At 47.5% G+C, this 23,053-nt stretch overlaps 1 protein-coding gene and 1 pseudogene across 8 annotated transcripts in view; one reads left to right on the top strand and one right to left on the bottom strand.

The window, feature by feature from the left end:
* Positions 1-23,053, top strand: part of PITPNC1 (phosphatidylinositol transfer protein cytoplasmic 1) — a 267,242-nt gene that overhangs the window by 199,826 nt on the left and 44,363 nt on the right. For all 8 annotated transcript variants that reach the window (XM_053211780.1, XM_053211787.1, XM_053211785.1 and 5 more), the window contains one exon: positions 17,342-17,437. In XM_053211780.1, coding sequence (XP_053067755.1) covers positions 17,342-17,437 — 96 coding nt within the window. The remainder of the gene's footprint in view (positions 1-17,341; positions 17,438-23,053) is intronic.
* On the bottom strand, positions 1,094-22,380 carry LOC128313390 (60S ribosomal protein L17-like; annotated as a pseudogene).

The following is a 23,053-nucleotide window of genomic DNA, read 5'->3' as shown; positions in this document are numbered from 1 at the left end:
CTAGCCTGGCCTCTTGCCTGTGCAGATTGCTGACGAATCCGTAACAGGATTGTTCAGAGGAGAAATGGGTCTGACTGGATTAGGGAGAAAAAGACCAAACTCCCTCCATTTGCCTTATGTACCCATGTTGCTGAGCTTGGGAATTCGATTTGGATGGTTTTGCCTCCTCACTATTCCATCCATCTTGTTTTTCTCCATTCCAACTACTGTTACTCTAGATGACATCCTTCTCTCTTTTCTAGAACAGTCTCACTAAACCCACCTCCCATAGAGTCGTCTGACGGGATCCGTGTAGAGCCCAAATCAGAAAATTTCACAGTGGCTTCCATTGCCGGGATAGAATCCCATCTGACCACTATTTTCCCCTGCAGTTTCTTTATTCCATACTCCCTGCCTCAACTTAAAGGCCCCCAATATCAGATGTTTATAGAAACTTCAGCACAGCACCACCTGGGAGCTTCTTAGATAGAATCTCAGGTTCTACATCAGAGCCACTGAACCAGAACCTGCATTTTAGCAAGATTTCCCAGATTTGTGTCCACAAGAAAGAGCAGGAAGGGCTATTTAGAACATGCTGGAAGGGACTGTTCTGTGCAAGATCTTAGGTTGCCCCTCAGGCTCTTACTGTCCTTGGTACTGAGGCCTGAGGCTCAAACTATTCTTTGATCCAAGGGATTCAGCCCCTAAAATCAAATGTTGCAATCATTTTTCCTAATTTGCAAAAAGAAGGAAATTTCACCGATGAGTTTTTTCTGTTTTTCTTTTTCTCCGTCACAATTTTTCTCCTAAACTTTGACATCCGCTACTACTTTCTAGTTAACAGGATAGCCCTCCGCTGGCCGACAACAAACTGGATGGACTAACAGCTAACAAATGCTAGTGTTAAAACTCAAGAGTTGATGGGGGCGCCTGGGTGGCTCAGTCAGTTAAGCGTCCGACTTCGGCTCAGGTCATGATCTCACGGTTTGTGGGTTCGAGCCCCGCATCGGGCTCCGTACTGATGGCTCAGAGCCTGGCGCCTGCTTCGGATTCTGTGTCTCCTCTCTGTCTGCCCCTCCCTGTGTACACTCTCTCTCAAAAATAAATAAACATTTAAAAAAAATGAAAACTCGAATTGATGGTCCAACAGTTCAGTTTGGCAACAGCAAAACGTTAGGTTTGATTACGTAGGAGGCTTTCATGCCAGAGAGAGGCACAGGTGAATGATATACATCAATTGTGTAGCATAGCCCCCACTACCCTGGGGCCGCATGTGCTCATAGTGCTGGGGCACCTTCTGGGACCTAGGCAGTGACCGTCTTTTTGCTGGAGTCATTGAGATGCTGCTTGTCCAGATCTGCAGAATTCAGTGAATTGCAAAACTTTTGCTGTCACCTGTCAAGTTGATTTCATCTTCCACGGCCAGCTCGCTCTCCAAGCTGATACAACCAGGACATGTACCCTGGGTTCTCCAGCTTGATAAGTAGTTTTTAAGACAAAAATCGCACTGAACCTGTTGCCACTTGTTAGACTTGACTTTAGTTGAAGAGACCTCAGAGGCCCGAAGCTGAAAGATAACTGTGCCACCTTTCCGTGAGTGTTAATGATTTGTGACCTTCTGATGGAACAAAAGTAGCAACAGCTGAGACAAACTACTTATTTAGTGGTAGTCTCCCCCTGGGAAGTCCACCAGGACGCCACGCATTGGGATCTCTGGGAACCCAAGAACGGAACCACAACCAAATGTCACCCCCCAAAATGAATTCATTGTTCACTACGCGTACTGTGGCTTCAGTAATCGGAAGACTTGGCAGAGGCCGTGAACTGGAAAGATGAGTTGGTGTGAGTCAGGTAGGGAGGAGGAGGAAGACCCGGGGTGTGGAAGGTTGAAACAGTGAGTTAGAAAACCGGATGCTTATCATGGGGAGGAGGGCACGCCTGGAGCCATGAAGACAGAAAGGACAGTCCAGGCAGTGTGAATTGACAGGTGGACGCAGGTGTACTAATGCCAGACATTTGTGTAGCCTTTTGGAGCATTTTGAGATGCACCTTCACATCCATTGTCTCATCTGGTTCTGATGGCCCAGTGAGGGGGCAGGACGCATAGAGCGTTGACTTCCAGATGATGATATGGGGACCTCGAGGGGTTGTAGGAACACACAATTGCTAAGCCGTGGGACCCAGAGTGGGACCAGATGTTTTGACCCCTGAACTGTGATGAAGAAACCATTCTAACATATTGGGAAGAAAACTCACAGGGGAGCGTGTGGACGGATAGATAGATGTGTAGGGATGGAAAATTTTCCCTTCCTTCCTTCTAAGTTCTTTGACCTAATAATGGACAGAAGACAAATTTAAGACAGAAGCAAAACAAATTTAATTTCGTATGCACGGGAACCCTATACAAATATGGGACTCAAAGAAATGACCAGTGCGGGGGCTTGTCTACCGTTTAGACAAAGAAAACAGTAGATTTGTGAAAACATTGACCAGATAAAGGGGTTTAGGCTTGGAGCAGTAAGTTAGTGAAGAAGTAGCAAGTGTGTTTATACAGCCTCTTGGCTCTCTACCTTCCCTGCTTCTGGTGGTAAGGATGCCATCTACCCTCCTGGTACAAGGAAGGTGCCTTTCACCTGGGACATTTATCTCCTGCTTTCAGGGGGACGAAGAAGGGTCACAGTGTGCTTCTTGAACTGGCTGTCTCTCAAGTAACTTTTTTTTTCTTTAAATATTTATATTTGAGACAGAGAGCAAGCGGGGAAGGATCAGAGGGAGACAAGAGACAGGCTCCAGGCTCTGAGCTGTCTGCACAGAGCCCAGACACAGAGCTCGAACCCACAAACCATGAGATCATGACCTGAACTGAAGTCAGATGCTTACCCGACTGAGCCACCCAGGCGTCCCTCAAGTAACTTTAATTCAAAATGAAATGGCATATTTTGGGGTGGCATATTCTGTTCCCCTTCCGATAGACGGGATGGTGGAGGCCTGGATGGATTGGATGGATGGATGGATGGACGGACGGATGGACAGAAGGATGGACAAATGGATGAATGGATTGTGGAAACCAGAGTCTCAAAAGATAGAAAGTTAGCAGCACCTGGCTGGCTCAGTGGGTAGAGGATGCGACTCCTGGTCATGGTCATGAGTTTGAGCCCCATGTTGAACATAGAGCTTATTTTAAAAAAAAAAAGGGGGGGGGTGGGGAGGAAGTTATGAGGTCCTGCATTCCTCCAGGTGAATAGAGAATAGAAGGAGATGGATTGGTGAAATACAGAAGCAGTGAGTTAATCAAACTTAGCGCCTGAGCAGATGTGAGGACAAGGAAGAAGTAAGAGCTTAGAATGACACCCAAGTTTCTATTCTGGGTGATTCAAGGACCACGGAGGAGCAGACTCAAACCCTAGAACCAAGAGAGTAGGGATGGGGATGGTAAATGTAGTTTTCATATTTAATTTTGAGTAAAACCAGAGATAGGTGTCCAACAGTCAGTTGATACCAAAAGGTCTGGAATTCCGGAAAAATGCCAGGGTTCTTGAGGAGATTCGTTAGGTTCTTAGCAATCAAAGATTAACATTTTTATCACAGGCGTTCCCTGTAGCATTATCAATGGTGTGGGAAAGGGGACAAAAAGTTGGGGGGGAAGGAATGATCTTAAAGAGTTAACAGCGGGAAGACGGTTTCATTTATATTACAGGAATATAATGAAATGCGATTCAGACTTTCAAAGTGTCAGCCTTGTGGGCTTTTTTTCACAGAGCAAGGCCAGGTCAAAATGAAGCGGGCTTTGCCTGCTTTGTGTCATTGATCCCTCACCGCTACCCCAAGAGGAAAGATCTGGTGATGCTTTACTTTACGGATGAGAAAAATGAGGTCCGGCTATCTTCAGTATCCTGCTACAGGTCACCCAGCCAAGCAGCAGAGCCCGACCACAAACCCAGGTCTGCTGACGCTGGGGTCCGGGCTTGCCATTGTGGTGCTGTATTACCTCTCTATGGAATTTTCTTCCTCTATTTCCCGTAATAAAGAAGTATTATGCTAAGGAAAAAAGAGAAAAGGTTGTTACTACAGGAATGACATCACAGACAGTCCAAAGTTGACCCCTGCGCTGGCCTGTCAGGGCAGGAAAGACACAGCAGAGGGCAAAGTGCTCCCTGCCCAACGACGGAAAGCAGCAGCGACGTGCCCCTTTGGGGGCGTCAGGCCTAATCATACACCACCTTGGGAAGAGCTTGGGAAGCTAACCGTCTCCCACCTGCTGGCCCATGTCTCTCTTATCCAGTCCTGGAGCAATCCTTCTGGAGCCTTCCGGTTGGCTGCCTGGGGCCCGCCCGTGGAGCTCAGCCAGGAGGCCTTGCACAGTTCCCCAACTTTGCCTCGAGAGGTATTTAGAACCAATCCCGCAGAAGGGAAAACCAAACAAAACACAACCTACCAGGCAAATGTAACAATTTGTTCCTTTATTTTGTTTTTTCTGACAGTAGATGCAATCTATCATGATTCTGAAGCGGTTTTGGGCTGATGCCCATTCCATTGTTTGGCCCAGAGAGGCACGCCAGGAATGAGCTGGAAGGAGACACAAGGCCCTGAAGTACCTCAGGGACGCTTGTTTGGTGAACAAGAGGTGGAAACTCTCTGGCCTCTAGAGCTGAGCTGCTGGCAGCCGTCTCCCAGCTCTCCCCATTGTGTCTTGACTTCCCAGTGTGGCCACCCCACCACGCGGGCTTCAGCAAGCCATCTGTCTCCGCTGCTTTTATTCTCTTCCCTCAAGGCCGAGCTGGTAGCTTCTGAGGGCAAAGGCAGGTACTAGTCATTTTTCTCTGTCAGGAACTCTGCCACTTTGTGCAAAGGATTCATTGTTGAGGCTCAAAAAAAGGTTCAGGGAAGGACAGGGGATCAGAGTCACCTTGATGGGGCGAACCCCCAAACACTGGGGCTCCTGAAGGCTGGCCCAAAGCGAGCCCGTGGCGGCTTCCAGGCGAAATATCAATTTGTTAACTTCAGAGAAAACCATCAGCTCTAGTTCCCAGAGACCACCCTGTGAATTGAAATAAGAAGGAACTGGGAGAAATTGAAACTATTTTAAGCTCAGCTTCTGAGACCTATTTTAGGAAGCATTATTGATCATACTGCGGGGAAACCATCCACCGACCCAGGTGCCCGTGTGCGGTGTTGGCCTGATCGCATGGCACCGTCTGTGTGTCCAAAGGAGGCTGTGGCCCAGAGGAAGAATTCGGATTGAGGCTGCTCTGTGCCGAAATTAGCCCAAGTTTATGAACAGAGCCTTGTTCCAGCTGCCCCGGGAACCATAGCTTAGAAGCGTTTTTGTGCTACTAAAGCCTTTTTAGTAAATGAATTGTGTCCGAGCATTTGTGAACGGCCTTCTGCATCGCTTGAATGTCTTTTTCTGCCCTTTTCTTAATTAGTTGCTATGACCCGGAGCACATTGTTAGAACGGTGTTTTTCCAATCAGAATCTTTTTCTCATCGGTCACTATGTCACTTTGATTACTGTCTGTTGAACCTTCTTCCTCACATTTTCATCTCACCCACATGAGCTGGGGTTCACCGTTGCTCCTTGCGTGGGACTTCAGGTCACGGCACAGAGTGGTTCTCAGCCCTCCACCGGTTTGCCAGAGCTGTTTCTGGACATACCCTGGAATAGAAAGAAGTGTCCTTTCTCTCAGAGGGATCACACTATGAATTCATTTCTGCTTTGTTAGGTTCTTTTACCCTTGGATCTGCACCGTGCCACATTCCCAGGCATCCTTCCCGGTTTCTTCTCTCTGATGCCCTCATTCCCCAGGTGCGTTTACCAACAGCTTTTTATGTTGAACTTCACCGATGAGCAGTGCCCTTGTCTCTTCCGTACTGCTGTCGTCAGGTTACTGTCCCTGTTGAATTTTCTGCAACCTTCGAGGTGGGTGGAGAAAGGAAAAGGAAAATCTCCTCCCAATTTCTGGCCAATGCTGAAGAAAAAATTACTCCTGACACTTGTTATAAAGATGGTAAGGCAGCCTCATTCAGGGGGACCTCTGGAACGGGTGTTTGTCGTAGGGGAGAGAGATGGGCTCCACCGTGAGCACAAGAAGGACTAGCGGGGATCGACAGCCAAGGAGCAGGATGGGGGTCAGTGAATGGAAGGGGGATTCTCGCTGAAGGCAAGCCAGGGTGATAGCAAGAGTAGGAGATTTCTCCCTAAACGTACCCAACAGGCTTCTTGCTAAACAAAAAGACTAAACCCTCCAAGAACAGAGACCGAGGTGAGGCCTAGTCAAAAAGAGGACCCAAGGGTGAAAGTTGGGTGAAAGGGGGTGAGTCTTTGTCACTAGTCTGACGTCCACACTTCCTGTGCTCAGATTTGCTTTTCATTTTCTAACCTTTTTCTACTGACCGCACACATTTAATAACAGAACAAAGAAGGCCTGATTGCCTTCAGTCATGGAAGTTCAGAACAGCGAGGCCTCTTGGAAAGCCAGCTTTTTCAACTCCAGGGAGTTTCATCTTGAACTTGAGAAAGGAAAGAGATCTACCCCTTCCCCCCACTCCCCCCCAAAGAGCGGACAGTTGTATTAGTGTCCTAGGACAGCCATAACCAATGACCACAGACTGGGTGGCTTGAGATTACAGCAGAAATGTATTCCCTCACAGTTATGGAGTCCAGAAGTCTGAGATCAAAGCGTGGGCCAAGGCCTTGCTCCCTTATGAAGGTTCTGGGAAAGAATCTTTCCTTGCTTCTTTTTCTTTTTCTTTTTCTTTTTCTTTTTCCTTTTTGTTACTTTTATTTGCATTTATTTTACGCAGAATTTACTCCCGGGTCATAAGTTTGTTTCTTCAGTTTCTTCTGGGATATCTTTTTCTTCTGTGCAACTTCCTCTTCTGGTTTAGGAACAATCTGCTCTTTTTCGGTAAGGATCGTCTCCGTATGGCAGGAAGAGCTCATATATGGATTAATCCGACCATGAGCCCTGTAAATTCTATCCCACATCTTGGGGGCTTTGTTCACCAGGATGTGCTCAATGACCAGAGAATCTACATCTAAACCCTTAAGTTCAGCATGACTCTCTGCATTTTTAAGCAGGTGCGCTAAAAATTCAGCCCCCCTTTTGGGCCACCGACCCTGTGTCCAAGGCCCACTCTTTGGTCTGGGCACACCTACCGGCTCCACCAGTTGTAGTGACAAAGTGCCACACACTGCTTCTGTGAAGTGACATCTTTCAGATATTGGTGGCTTCTCAGAGATGCATACTCCGTGAGGGCCTGCGCAGTGTCACGTGTGTTCTTAAAGCGAACACGAAGATTTGAACTTCTTGACTTGCATGATTTTTGTCTGGTCTTCAGGGTCAAGTGAAGAGTGAACCATTGTCCGAGATCACCACAGGCCACTTTTTCCTTGCTTCTTCCAGCTTCTGGTGGCTCCAGGCATTCCCTGGTTTGCAACAGCATCACTTCTATCTCTGCCTGGCTTTATATGATCTCCTCATGTGTTTCTCTGTCTCACTAGTCAACGGGATTTAGGGGCCATCCTAAATCCAAGATCGTTTTCGGTCCACGGACCGGGAACTTTATAAACAACAGAAATTCATTTCACGGTCTGGAGGCAGGAGATCCAGGGTAAGAGTGGGTTCAGAACCTAACCATTAGGTTGAATTCTGAGTTGCAGGCCGCAGCTTCTTCCTGTAAGCTCACGTGGTAGAAGAGTCTAGGGAGCGTTGTGGGGTCTTTTTTGCAGAGCACTAGTCCGTTTATGAGGGCCCCACCCTCATGACCGAATCACTTCCCCAAAGCCCACCTCCTAACATCATCCCATGGGGCATTAGGTTTCAACAGAGGAATTTGGGGCCAGGAACGGTGGAATCACAAATATCAGTCCATAGCAATCCTTAACTAATTCTATTTGCATAGACTCCATTTCCAAATAAGGTCACATTCAGAGGTTTCTGGGCATGGTGTGAATCTGAATCCACTATGGGGGTGTTGATACATCTGCTTCTACAGAAACCTTACCGCCCTGCCATCCCACTTCTGGGTACGTACCCTAGAGAAATGAAAATATGCATTCACACAAAAGCCCGTCCACAAATGCTTTCAGCAGCTCCGTTCATAATTGCCCCAGGCTAGAAACAGGAGGATTAATCAACAAATTGTTGTGCGTCCACACGATGGAATACTGCTTAGCGAGAAAAAGGAATGATTTGTGCCACAACTTTGATTTGCGCCACAACTGGATGAATCTCAAAGGCATTATACTGAGTGAAAGGAGCCAGTTTCAAAGGGTTAAAATCTATAGGATTCCGTTTGTATAACATTCTTAAAAAGAAAAAAAAAAAAACTGAAGGGATGGAGAACACATCAGCGGTTGCCAGGGGTTGAGGCCTGGGGAGGATGTGACTATAAATTAGTTTTTTGGGCTGCTCAAACTGTTCTGTATCTTAACTGTAGTGGTGGTTCCAGGAACACATCCACGTGTTAAAATTGATAGAACTGTACGGCCCCCAAAAAAACATTTTTAAAAGGTTGTTTCAGGGGCAGGGAGTCTAACATGAAAAAACAAGGATCAACGTATCTTGCTGAGATATTGAGTTGTCATTTTTTGTGAATGATGAAATGGCACTGGATTTTGTATAAAGTTAGGTTTTCAAAATCGTGTCTGTCCCGTGCTAGAAAGACTAGGGGATTAAGATATGGATAACATCTTATGGGTGGTTGCTAATTTCTTCTTTGTACTTGATTCTTCTTCTAACTAAAAACATCTACTTCCTGAGACTTTTTTTTTTTTTTAAGAAAAAAAAAAAAAAAAAACAACTCTGGAGGGGTGTGGTGTGCCTTCTGTGCTAGTTCAACCATGAAGGGGCCAGACTGAGCGATCTGGGAGTCGTACCCATTGTTTCTGTGTGCTCAAACTGGGAATGACCATTGCATTGAACTTTCTCCAGGCACCTATCTCGGAAGCCTTTTTGGCAGAGAGATCTGTTTAGGAGTTTAATTAATCTGAACTAATATAGAGAAACATATTCAGTAACTCATGTAGGAAACAGGCAAGCCCCTGTTGCTGACACCACGAATGCCCCACTTTTTTGAATTGGCTCCCTCAAGATGGCTCACCATGTGGCGTTCTTTTCTACCCCTGCTTCCTGGCCTCCCAAGGACCCCCACTCGCGTCCTTATTCCTCTCCAAGGTGGGAGTGGTCCTCCCTCTGTTAGAAACTCTACAGCCCTCTTGGGAGCCCTGGCCTTACCCAAGTGCTTGCCAGCTTCCCTTGGTTACTGTCCAGGGACCTGTAGATAACATGCAGAATACCCACAGATGATGCTGAGGGAAGCCACTTGTCCACCACCCATCTTCGGCTCTGATCTAAGCTGTCTCCCACCACCCAGAGCTTTATTTGTCCCTGCCCCGTCCTCCCCTAACTCAGTGGCCCCTCCCCAGTTCTAAGACACTGTAGGGTTGCTGGGTCATGACAATATTTTCCCCAGTTTACCAGCAAAGAGAAGAGTCCCTCTGAGAGACCCTTCGTCCGATTGTCTACGTAAAGCCCTTTAAAACTCAAACCCAATACACTCGAAGGTAAGTGAGCTGGCAATTCAAGGAGAGAGGGCAGTGTAAAGAAAAGAAAATGGCGCAACTAGAAAGGTCTGCTGAGATTCACAGAGACGTTCTTTGGTGCTCCCCTGCCCCATCCCTCACCCCTCTCCACCCCTCCTGCAGCTCTGCACACATCATTACCACCTCATTGAAGACAGAATTTTCTCAGACACTTGTGGGTGGAAACCTTTGCCTTCAGTTTGCTTTGCTACTCCCGCTGGCTTTGGGAAAACAGTTTTCCATTCTGTGCTGAAAAGCCTAATGATATTGTCCACCAGGGAACATTCTCTGGGGAAGCACTGAAGTTTACCCAGTAGCTAAGACAAACTGGCCTAACCCTGATAGATGAGTTTCCTTTACTCAGCCTTAATACCCTCTAAATCCAATGGCCAGTGGAGCATTTGATGAGAAGTAAGTCAATGCAATTCACTTCCCATGCTATTACCATATGGGGCTCCAATTCGGCTCCAAAACCACGGTCAGTTCAGAAGTGAGTCTGGGGTCATCACTTACCCCAACACTCCCAGCACTGGTAGACAGTTCTCTGAGGCCCCCTAGACAGAAACTCCAGCAGCCATAAGTTATATCCCAGCCTCAGGTGTCTCTGGACCACACTGTGCAGGCACATGGAGGGGCTTCTTTCCATGCCACACCAAAATGGCCACTCTTTTGAATCATCCTTGCTGGTTAAATAATGATCCTGAGCCCAGACTACTATGGGCCATTGCTGAGCTTCCTCCTTGCTGAATTTGGACGGGAATACTCTTGTCTGAAGCATACCTTTAAGTACTCAGTACTTTAGTAACATATAGATTATATTTTATATGGTGGTGTTGGTTCAGTCATGCATTCAGTCTAGTCTTCTCTCCAAAATCACAAGCCCCCTTGAGAGTGGACACATTCTAAAAGTCATAGTGTTGAACACATAGCAGGTGCTTCATAAATATTTGTTAATTGGGGCGCCTGGATGGCTCAGTTGGTTAGGTGTCCGACACTTGATTTTGGCTCAGGTCATGAACTCATGGTTTGTGAGATGGAGACCCACATCAGGCTCTGTGCTGACAGCATGGAGCCTGCTTGGGATTCTCTGTCTGCTTCTCTTTCTGCCCCTGCCCAATTGTGGTTGGTCTCTCTCGCTCTCTCAGAACTAACTAACTAACTAAATAAATAAATAAATAAAGTAAAATAAAATACTGATTTTTTAATTGCTGTGCATCTAGTTTCTTCTTTTCAGAGCACCATTTTTAAGTAATTGCACCGTTAGAACAAATAACAGTTACCCAACTCTGTATTCCGGGTGGGGGAGTGGAAGGGGACGCAGTGCTTTTAAAAGACCAAAGAAGACCAAGCTTTTTTATCTCTATCTGAATGGCAGTTGGAAAATAAGTTGGGTTGGATCACAGAGTATACATATTAATGAAACAGTCACCATTGAATTGTGTAGGTGTGAAAATGTTCTTGGTGAGAATACCAGTAAAGATGGGGTAACGAAATGACGGTTTGCCTTGTCAATAACTTGGACTATGTTTTATCCCAGCCATAATTGCATTTTAGGCTCTGTCCACTGGGTGTACTGATGACAGATAACAATCAATAAACCATGAATCAGACTCTAGCCCCATATGCCTAATGTGTTAACCCAGGGACCATCATTGCCTGCCCGCCACCGAACCAATGGCCATCTTGCAAATCGAGAGCATTAAAATGAAAGGATTGTTGAAACAGTAATTCTGCCTCCAAGGCTCCTTCTTGTTGAACCTGTTCTTTGTTGGTATGTCTTCCGTCAGTTGCTTCCCCAGAGACCGCCCAAGTGCAGCAAAATGACGTTAGAGACCAGTGGCTCAGCTGGGATTCTTTTCCCTTTAATCATATGTGAAGCATAAAGCAAGATGACTGGTGAATTTTTCTCAAAATCCCTACCAATCACCCACCTCTACCTTGGACTGATAGCTTCAGCTGATGGCAGGAAGATAAAATACACACAGCTACTAAGCTTGGATCTTTTTTTTCCTCTTCAATTAAAAAAAAAAAATCATAGACTTTATTTTTTAGAGCAGTTTTAGGTTTACAGAAAAATTGTGCGGCAAGTACAGATAGTTCCAATCTAAACTTGGATCTTAGGGGCACCTGGCTGGTTCAACCAGTAGAGCATGCAACTCTTGATCTCGTGATTGTGAGTTTAAGCCCCAAGTTGGGCAGAGAGCCTACTTTATAAATAAGTAAATAAACAAACAAACAAACTTGGATCTTAAACCACAAAAGTTACCATTATAGAGAAAAGGGATGCAGAATCTGTGACTCCCAGGTTTGTGGATTTCTGAAAAGCCACTGTACCCAGTGCTGTCCCTCACTGGACTGTAACAAGAGAGATTCCAAATCTAGAAAGACATCCCTCCCTGTTTGAGGAAGAAATCTAGTGCATTGTTAAAACGCATTTCATATTTGTAAGTGTACCTTTCCCTTCTGAGTTAGGACCACATGACTCCTATTAAATAGGGGGCATTTCAGGGCAGCTGGCTGGCGCAGTCAGAGCATGCAACGCTTGACCTCAGGTTTGTGAGTTTGAGCCCCATGTTGAGTGTAGAGATTACTTAAAAATAAAATCTTTAAAAAAAAAAACGAGGTGTCTTCCCTTCTCCGTCCCACCCACCTCCATGTATCTATACTCTCCTGGGGAAATGATTTTTAAGAATGGAGTTTTCATGGGTATTCTCCCATACTGGGATAGTTAAGCTGTTTGCTTCCTTTCTCTGTTTTTTCTTGCCATTACAATAATGTCAGGAAGAAAATCTTTGCGCATGAAGCTTTTCCTTCGTTTAAGATTCTTAAGATAAATTCTCAAAGCTTAAGCTTACTAGGTCAAAGTATATTAAGATTTTAAAGATGCTTCATACTTAATGTTCCTAATACTTTACAACAAGGGGGAAATTACGCCCTTTTTGTTTGGAATCTATAAGATAATATTTGCTCAGGAGGTCTGCCTTCTCATTGTCGTAGTGCTCAGTTCAAATCAAAAAGAGTTTGTTTATTGAGCGCTCATTGCCTAGTGGGTGGGTGAGAGAAGGTCAGGAGAGTCAACCAGATTGGCACTGATAGCCACTGCAGATGATCTGTGGGCGGGCATGTCTCTGGTAATTAACCAAAGATGGGAGCATTATTCTTGGGGATGTAGGGAAAGTACCACAATTAACTCCCTAACCCAGCTCCCATCTCAGAAGGGAACAACTTCTCCCCAAGAAGTTCCCAAGACCATCAAGGTGCATGGCGCCCGTGTTAGGTGCGGGCCTGACGGAGCCGTGACTTGATGTATCAACAAGATATATCTCATCATAAAGCTATCTCAGCAGATCTCGTATTCCAGCTGAGAGAGCCAATGGTTTGACCAGAATTTTGGCAGCTACTTCTGCTGCTGGGGAAACCCAAATGAATAGTAGTTACTCATGGTGTTTTCCTCTGGGGCCTGACTAAGCCTCTGTAACAGTGGTGGCTTAGTTCTGGATGGTGCCCTGAAACTGAGCATGAAGATCCGACCGTTTCACACACCCCCCCCCCCGATGTGGCCTCTGATTACACTCCGTCATCGTGATCCCCGGCTCTGTTCCCTTTCTCCGCCTCAGCGCCTCTGTGGACGACCCAAGGCAGCTGGCTGTGAAGGGGCAGAGAAGGAATGGCCAAAGAGCAAGATGCAACACGACCCAGAGGTCACTCGACATCACAGACGTTTTAACTGGAAAGAATCTTAGTGGTCCTCTGGATCTCTTGGTTTCAACCTCACTGGGGCCGCAGATCTCTTTAGTGATCAGATGAGAGTGCTTGAACGCTTGCTCCAGAAAAACGCACCTCGCCACATTTGGGGTACGATTCCAGGATGTTTCACGACTTCCTGGTACCCATCCGTTTGACGAAGGCTTTTATTTTCAGGTGAGGCTACAGAGACCCCAAGGAGGTACAAGGTCTTGCCCAAGGTTACACAGAGGAGATCATTGAAGTCCAGCTCAGCTCACCTGAGGCCCAATCTAAGACCTGTCGGCAAATACTGTGAAGTTCCCACTGGACATTGAGCCCTCTGTTGAGAATTACGGAAAGTTAGGGTGCTTCCGACCAAGGCAGTAGAACTCCTGCTCACGAAAGGAAACTAAGATCAATTAGTAAGCGATATTCCTGCCGTAGTAGATTCCTCTTTGGGAAGTAAAAGCTAATGCCATCCATTAAGTCGGCGGGCACTGATTGAGCGCCTAAGAGCATCTCCCCGAATCTCTAATCATTGGGAGGTTAATTATTTATTGAAAATTAGAACTCTTTGCAACCTCAGGCCTGAAGAGAGGTTTCAGTCTCAAGCCTCAAGTGATTTCTGTGGCTATGTTCAAGCGGTGGGAACCCCACCCTGGAACAATTACTGTGATGGTGCTCCGTATTTCCAATGTAAATTAAGTGTCAAGGTAGTGAAGGCCCAGTAGATTCTGCGGCGGCGATCTCTGCTATTCAACAAAGCAGAAAAGTTCCCAGCCTGAGGGGAGTTCCCAAACTCAGTTGCTCACGACATACATTTTGTAAGTAGTGAGAGGGGAAGCAGTTTCCAGTTTCATCTTTCTGGGAAGAAGCAGGAAGCACTTTTGACTGACATTTATCTTCCCGCTTGGGTGCCGAAAGGCAGCTTTTTATCCCTGGAGGGGTCTGGTTGTGAAGGCTGGAGGCTCGCCCTGAATCGGAGGTTCTCTGCCAGCTCTTGTGTGACCTCAGGCAAAGCTCTTCGCTTCCTTGAGCCTTGGTTTTCTCATCTGAAAAATGAGAATTTTCTCATCTCAGTTCTCTCTCTCAGTGTCCTGATAATGTAGTTTTTTGTTGTTTGCTTGGTTGGTTTTTAATATTTATTTTTGAGAGAGAGAGAGAGAGAGAGAGAGAGAGAGAGAGAGACAGAGCACGAGTGGGGGAGAGGCAGAGAGAGAAGGAGACACAGAATCCGAAGCAGGCGCCAGGCTCCGAGGGGTCAGCCCAGAGCCCCATGCCGGGATCGAACTCACAAGCCGTGAGATCATGACCCGAGCCAAAGTCGGACGCTTAACCGACTGAGCCACCCAGGAGTCCCTGATAATATAATTGCTAATATAAATGGCTCCTCCCCCTGGCTTTATAGTCTATTCTTTCATTGTAGCAAATACTTTATTCTGCCTTGCATCTTACGAAATAGCTTCCTAATCGGTCTTAGTAAATGGTAACTCTGTAAGGGCAGGGACTCAGCCCTCCTTGTCTTTGTAGCCCACAGAGCTGAGGGCAGCAATTTATATACACAGTGTGGCAGTCAGGGCTCGATCAGGAGGCACACGGTAATTTGAATAGAGGGAGTGTAATATAAGGAATTGTTAAACTTTGATAGGTGGAACTATAAAGATGTAAAGGGAACCCCAAAGGGTACCCAAGGCTGAGGGAGAATACAGAAGGAAGAACAGACTCGGAAGAGGTCCTTCTCCATGGCTGTGGGGCTCAGCCTTTACTGGAGAGGCTGTGGTCATAACCCACTGAATGGTGGAGTTTGCGGGTTTTCCTGGACCAGGGCCGGTCCACGGTCGCTAGGCACTGGGAAACAGCCCGCTGGGCACTGGTCAGATGACACTGTTGGGCAGGTGTGTAGAGGCGAGTGCCACAGCCAGTGCAAACCCTGGAACGCACGGTCCTACATGCAGAGGGCCAAGGTGAAGGCCAGGGCCGCAAGGTCACCAGGCAACCATGCGCTCCCGGTGTGCAATTGAGACAGAACGCCACTGAATGTCCCCACTGACAGACTCTGCAGCAGGAGAAGATCCAACACCAGGAAGAGAAGCCCCCTTCCTCCTGCCACGTCCCTCCAGAAAATGACGTAATGTCATAACTGCTATAAAGAAGACGTGCTTCTAGGGTCCAGTGCGTTATCTCAGAGCAGAAACTAATGGGTTAATTCGCAGCTGAGGGGCAATAATGTGATAACTGGTATAGTAGGTGATCAAAAATGTTTGGATTAAATTAGGAAAAGCCACACAATCTGTCAGTAACTCCCTTAACCCCTGTTTATTTCCCCTTCCTTCAGTCCCATAAATTTTACCACCAATAAATGCCAAACCTCTCTAACTTCTTTTGTAATTTACTCTCTAGAAGCTCATTTCCCTCTGGGGTATTCCATTTTGTTTTGTTTTCTTAATGAGGCACATGTCTTTCTTCTCTTGGCACATACTTAAAAGAGACTCCGGTAAAGAGAGGGGGTGGGGGAGGAGAGAGAGGAAGAGAGGGGGAGGGAAGGAGACCCATGAGAACAACCTGACACCCAGTATTTCATTTATTTGTTTCTCCACTCAAACTTGAACTTGTTTCCATACAATCTCTTTCATTTCAAAGCCATCCACCTGTCCTTCCTGAACACTCTTGAGTGTCCCCAGGCACTTGACCTCAAGTGGCAGTGGAAGGAGCCAGAGCTGATCCGAGAACCGGTCCTTCTCTCCCTTTAAGGAAGAGGCGGTGGCCACCTCAGGTCAGACTGGACAGTCAGTCTCCTTGGACAAATCCGAAACGTCCAGTCCCCGCCCATTTTAGAAGAAAGTAGACGACAGAGCAAACATCAGACTTGGAGGATAAATACCAGCACAGATATTATTGGAAAGCATTTGGAAAAGACTAATAGTTTAAGTCACGAATCAACCAAGGAGAGTGTAGCATGGAAAGGGTCCTGCAGAGGCTGTCCTGTGGGAGATCATGTTATTAATAGGCACCAATTTGTGTCACGTGTCAAGTCAGTGTTCTTAGGCACACTGTTCTGCCAGAATATTTCATTGTCTTCTGAAGAATCAGATTTAATCAGCGGGCACAGTTGATTTCCCTGGCAGGAATTAGCCAAACAGTGAGGTGGGGCTACAGCTAAAGCTAAAATGTCTTCCAAGGATGAAGTGGTTTTGCAAACTTAGTCTGTCTACCAGCCTTCAGCAGGGCTGGGAAGAGCATCCCTTCAGGCTGGAAAAAACGAGAAGGGAGAAAAGTAGAAGAACTTCATCGTTCCACCAGAATTTATATCCAGATATGTAGCCGTCTTACGTATTTCATTGCAAGGGATGGACATTCTGGGCCATTGGAACCTAAAGCGGACGATCAGGGAACCTCTCGCCATTTCTCTGCAAGCTCTCCCTTCTTACTCCTACGTGTCCCAAAGAAATCGTGTTCTTAAATAAACAAAAGTAATACATGGGTTTATTCCTGGGTGATGAGATTGTGAACAATCTCTATTTTCTTCTTTCGGTTTATCTGGTTTTTGGTTTTTTTTTCTGCCATGGGCATGTGTTGTTTGTGAAGGTAAACATATATAACATTTTTCGTGAAAATGAAACAAAACAAAACACATTTGTCTTCCCTAAATCTTGGGCTCTGTTGCCACTTGTGGTCTTCTATCTAGCCAGACCCTTTGTAGCCTCTTCGCGCCCCCTGTTCAGATTCACTGCCAAAAAAAAACTCAGCAGTCTTCATTTTTGGAAGAGATTTATTTCTTCACTCTTGGACTTCTAAAAACAGACCACTTTTTCTTCTACTCCTCGCCAGGCGGTGATTGATGCTACACCTGCCTCTGATGTGACAAAATGTAAGCGACGAATAAAAAGCCTTTCATGAGTCTTGCACATGCCAAGGCCGGCAGAAAGCCCCAGCCAGGAGCACTGAGCCATGTGAAGATACTCCGTGGGGTGTTATTCTGCCTCGGGCACAGTCACGCCAACCATAAGCGCCTGGAGATACTAACTTTTGATATGTTGCTCTGCCCTTTCAGATTTTTGACAATGAGGCCAAAGACCTAGAGAGAGAAGTTTGCTTTATTGATATTGCCTGCGATGAAATTCCGGAACGTTACTACAAAGAATCTGAGGTAAGCAGTAAATGTGGGATGATATATAAAAGAGATTCATTCATTTGTTCATTCATTCGTTCATTCATTCATTCAACAGATAGTTATTAAGTAAGTCCTAAACCGGGAGACTTTCGTCCATCTCTGTGTTGATTCAATTTGGTCTCACATCTTGCTGGATTATTTGATACGAGTCTCAAAATTAAGTTCCTACTCCTCAGGGCCCTGGCCGCCACTCCATTTCAGTGTAGTTTTCCTGTCTCCCCAGCTCTGCCATCATTCCAGGTAGCAAAATATCCCTTAGGCCAAACCATCCAACATACCGGCCTCCAAAAAAACAGCAGTCACCTGTGACTTCCTGTTTTGCCAGGCCCTGCACAACCCGTCTCCCCATCTGCATGCTCTGTGACGGCAGGGGCTGGGTTTTATTTGTATCTTTGGGGTGTGACACAAAGAAAATGCTCTCTCCATCCTCTGAGCGAATACTGAAACTGGAAACAGCTCATCTTAACACAGAACTTTTCTCTCAAAACAGGAAGTGCCTTCGTGAGGGCTTCTCTTTTTTTCCATTCTTGATGGAGAGTAAATCTAAGAGCATGTCTTTTTCTACAGCTTCCCCCCTACTAGAATCCGTCGTGTGCCTCAGTCCATCCAACCTTGTGATTTTACTGTTGGTGCGAGTTGCCATTTATATCCCGTTCGTATTTTATTAATGGCTGCTGGCGGAACTTGGGTGACCCCCCCCCCCCCTTGTAAATAACATCCCAGTCCTGCGCTGACAGCAGATGCAGGGCTATTTCTGTTGTTTAGCAACAGGCAGCCAATCACAATATGTTTGGACTCAGGGCCCCAGACTCGTCCTTGAGCCGTAACACATGGACCTTGAGACTCTTTCCTCAGATTCATTAAGGCTGATTTAAGACATAATAAATAAACCCGTTAAAAATGAATTCCACTGTTCTACCGACTGGGCTCCCAGTATGGTTTTGGATTCTTTTTTTTTTTTTTTTTTGCCTCCACATTTGGGGATCTTAACCTGCCCTTAGCAAATGCTTAGCTGTTTGATTGTGGGCGTGAGAGCTCTAGGGCTGATGTCCCTTCTTCAAACGATGGGGAGAGGCTGATGTGACTTACTCTCCGTTGGCCTCCAAGGCTGAGCTTTGTAGCGTCATCCACTGACACCAACACTGTGCAGCCAACCACCCTCATGAATTTTCAGAAAAACAGAGGGAAATGCGCTCTGCGTAACTGGGCCTGCGGAGGAGGAGGAGAAACGTGGCCTCTCCTTGTCTCATCATACGGAGGATGTTCTACGGTTTCATATCAAGTCCCCCAGGACGTACGGGGCTTCGGGGACGCATTAGAGCACCACGCAGCGCAGCGGGGGAAGCTGTGTCCCGTCACTTCCGTGGCTCCTTCGGCCCGGGTGGGGGGCTGCCGTCTCCCTCTTCGCGAGCTCAGGCCTTCCAGGAAGGCAGAAGACTGAATTAATTTCAGCTCTGCCTCTTAGATTGCTTTGATGTGATCCTGCCTGGGACTCACGGGGATCCCTCTTGTTTTGGTGGAAAGTCTTAGGATAAATATGGAAAATGCTAATGACGAAATCAACAAGTCTCATTGCCAGTCAGCGGGTACCCGATTCATCTCCTTGTGCTTTGTGCTCTCAAGAACCGTCCCTGGAAAGCTTCTTTTCATTTACACAGACATTCAAGGAGCTTTTTTCTTCATTCTCCACGGTCATTCATTTCTCTTGGTCACAAAGTATTCTTTTCTGGATGCGGTTGGCCAGGGAAGCGAGAGGTGAATAGTCATTCATCCAATCAATGTTTCCCGAGCACTCACTGAGCGTCACATAGCAATATTAAGATGGTGACATGGCAGTGAGCAGAAGAGACGCTGAGAGTCCCTTCCCTCAGGACACGTCCAATCTGGCAGGGGAGCCAACAATAGAGAATCACTTGAGTACAGAAGGCGTTAAAAGTCACAAGTGCTATAAAGAAGCATGCCGGGAGAGACCATGATGGGCAAACTGAATTTGAGAGGATGAGAGCAGGAAAGATGTTGTGGAAGAAATGACATACTGAGATCTGCATAATGAAAAGAGCTGGGGGAGAAGGTAAGAGGAGAAGATAACAGCATGTGTGGAGGTCCTGAGGTGACACACGTGAGGGAGCGAAAGAAGGCCAACATGGCAGCAGCAGGAACAAAAGGGTGAATGGCACAAAGAAGATTGGAAAGGAGGATGGGGCCATGTTAAGACATGTAGATTTTCTTCAAGTGCAACGGAATGCCTTTGCAGAAATTAAAGCCAAGCATCATGTGATCTGATCTGTGCTTTTAAAACATTGCTCTGGGGGCCCCTGGGCGGCTCAGTCAGTCAAGCATCAGACTCTTCATTTCAGTTCAGGTCATGATCTCGTGGTTCGTGAGATTGAGCCCTGTGTTGGGCTCCACACAGGGAGCGTGGAGACTCCTTGGGATTTTCTCCCTCCCTCTCTCTCTCTCTGCCCCTCCCCTGCTCTTGTGTGCTGTCTCAGAAATAAATAAAGAAACATTTTAAACAATTATGAAAGATGTCTCGGGATGGAAAATGGACTGGAGAGAAGCACAGCAGAAGGCAGGAAACCACTGAGGCCATTGGAGTTATCTGCATTATTGGTTTTTCACCTTATGTGGTGGTTTGAACTAGTGTGGTTGGAAACAGATGGTTTTGGGGGCGATTTTGAAGATAGAATTGGGCCGGGATTGGTCATGCACTGGATGTGAAGATGAGAGAAAAGCAGGTGTCAGGATGACCTTAAGGTTTAATGGATCGGACAACAAGTTGACAGGGTTGAAGAGTGGATTTCTGAGAAAGATAGATGGATTCTGTGATGCCAACGAGACATCCAAAGCACAGAGAAATGAGTCTAGAGCGTAGACTAGAGAAATCTGGGCCGGTGACAGTTGCGGGAATATTTGGAAAATCCTGGGGATGAATGAGAGGGAAAAAGCATAAAGTATAAGCAGGAAATGAGTTTGAGTACCAGCATTGAGGGAGGGGGCTGCATGTGGAGATCAGGAAGAAGATGGCGAGGCCCCAGGAATCTAAAGAACCGGGCAGAAAGTTGGAAGGAAGACACGGAGAGTGCACGAAGGAATAGAAATTTCAGGAGGAAGGGAGTGACCCGTTGCACTGAGCGCTGCCGGGAGGTCCGATAAGATAAGAATGGAATACTGTCCCATAGAGCGGTGGCTGTCAGCTGGGGGAGTTCACCCCACAAGGATGCTTCCAGTATCTGGAGACATTTTTGATTGTCCCAACTTGGGGACACTACCAGCAGCTGATGGGTGGAGGACAAAGATGCTGCTAAAGGTACCATAATGGACAGGACAGTGCCTCCTGCCCCCAACAGGGAATTACCTGGCCCCAAATGTCCCTCGTGCCGAGGCTAGTGACACCCTAGGGAAACCCTGCTCTAGAGGAAATGGTCACTGGAGATGAACGGAACTTGGGATCCGGCTCTCCCACCCTGCCACTCGGGCTCCCACGCAGAGCCAGCCCTGCCTGTCCCGGACTCTCAGGATTTCTTAGCGGCTGTGGAAGAAAGGGGCTCCAGAGCGCTCAGCCCTGCACGCTTTCCACCAGGTACCCCTTCCCGGAGGATCCCTGGCCTACACTGCAGGCGGAATGCTTCCTCACTTGCGCTAGCAGTTAGACCACAAAGGAAGAGGCGTAATCGGGAGCCCCCAACAAAACCTTAGGGAAAGTATGCTCCGTGGGACTCCCTCGTGACGCCAACCCCACATCATTCCGCTTCCAGGCTCCAGACCGCATAGGAACCCACCTGAAGGGAGAGAAGGGAGTGTCCTAGGCTCATTTGGTTGTGTGTCATCAGCCAGGGGCTGGGGACAAGGGAAGGAGCCGATTCGGAAGGCAAACCACTTCCAAATACGTTTCCACTGGGCACCCTAAATAATTCACATCCTCCTCCCCACCGCAAGAGCTTTCTTCTAAAATGACTGGCCTTGTCATTCTCTGCTTCAGACCCCCTCACTGGCTGGGAGGAAGCCCCGTGCCTTAGCAGGGCCCTCCGCCCTCTCCACTCCCCGGTCCTCCCCACCTCTGCGCCACTCAGCTGGCGAACTTCTCCACTGGGGCCTTTCCTGGGCACCCCACCCCACCCTCGAAAACAAGAGCCGTCTTCTCCCATCACCGTACCTGCCCAGCTAGTCCACGGCCAGCACGTGGCAGACGCTTAGGAGACGGTTGTTGAATGAATAAGTGAAAGCCGGGGCAGCCGAGTTGGCTGTGTCAGCATCATAAATAGGAGCACGTTTTCCACGGAGAAAGCTCAGGCGCTCGTGGGCCGACTCCGTTCTGCGATTTTTGATGCTTATGCATTCGGACCAGGGCTATGTGGGTCACCCGTCTCCTCCCAGCTCCGGTCACACGCACCACTGTCCAGGCCCGAGGCAGCGGCCTGAAGCATTTGCTTTCCTCCTCCCGTTTCTCCCTGGAAACCTCCGAGCCACACGAGAGGCGAGAGTGCCTCTCTTCGTTAAGGTGACTGGAGCTGGGAATTTTCCACTGGGTGCCCTCCGCCTGGCGGAGCCTTGTGCCACCACTCACCAGAGATTGAGAAGGACACTCTGGAGACTCGGATCAGGTGACAACACGGTGCTGTCCTTATTCTCGTTTTGCAGTGCCGCTGTCTCCTTGCCACACCAAGGGCCTGAGCTTCAACCCCCAAGAGCCTCTTAGCCTCAGGTTTTGTTCTCATGACCATTGCAAGACTCTGCAAACAAAACAAAACAAAACAGCGTGATTTCCCAGAAACAGGGAGCACCTCCATTCACCTCAGCACAGCCCCACCAAGGCCCCGCCCCCATCAATCATAAAGCTCTTTGCATCAAGTCACATTAGCACCCCCCAAAGCAGGAGAGGGGAAGTGAAGCCAAAATCCGAACAGGTTGTGCTTGTCAGGCACTTGATACGTGGGTTCTTTCCTCTGCCAGGATTTCCATCCCAACCCTCTCATGCTCTGCCAAGGCTTCAAGGTGAAGATCCCAGCCCAGGAATGAGGAACTCCGTACAATATGTCAAAAGCGTGCCTGCGGAGGACACAGGCAGGGAGCCCGGGCCTGCAAAGCTGAGTTGGCAGTTTGGGGGCGCAGGAACTCATCTCAACACCCAGCCTACGGGACTGGTCCGGCCCGGCCAATTCCCAGAGTCTAGCGTAGAGAGCTCTAGCTCGGAGGCCGTTGGTGTTGGCTTAAGGTAGATTCCGCGCTCTGTGTCCTTGATTGACCAGAGACGGTGATGTCTGTGTTGGCCTCCAGGGTGCTGCCCCCCCACAGCTCTCCACCAGGGACACAAATGTTGGGGGGGGGGTGGCATATGGGCATATGCTTCTAAATGTTCAGACATGCCTTGTGTAGAAAGGAGCAGGGAACGTAATTACCTGCTGGAGCTAAGTTTATACATAGAGGACTTTTTTGTGCTTTGTTTTTACTTGTTGTTTTTAATCTTCACTGATTTATGTAAAGCAAAGAGGGGAGCCTCTAGACCATTGTCTCACACAGAGGGGCAATTTTTCCTGTCAGGGGACATCTGCCACTGTCTGGAGATATTTTTGATTGTCACCACTTGCGGGG

Source organism: Acinonyx jubatus, chromosome E1, assembly GCF_027475565.1.
Source record: "Acinonyx jubatus isolate Ajub_Pintada_27869175 chromosome E1, VMU_Ajub_asm_v1.0, whole genome shotgun sequence".
In the NCBI taxonomy this organism is placed as follows: domain Eukaryota; kingdom Metazoa; phylum Chordata; class Mammalia; order Carnivora; family Felidae; genus Acinonyx; species Acinonyx jubatus.
The sequence above is the reverse complement of the archived record's forward strand: the minus strand, read 5'-3'. Positions and strand labels throughout refer to the sequence as shown.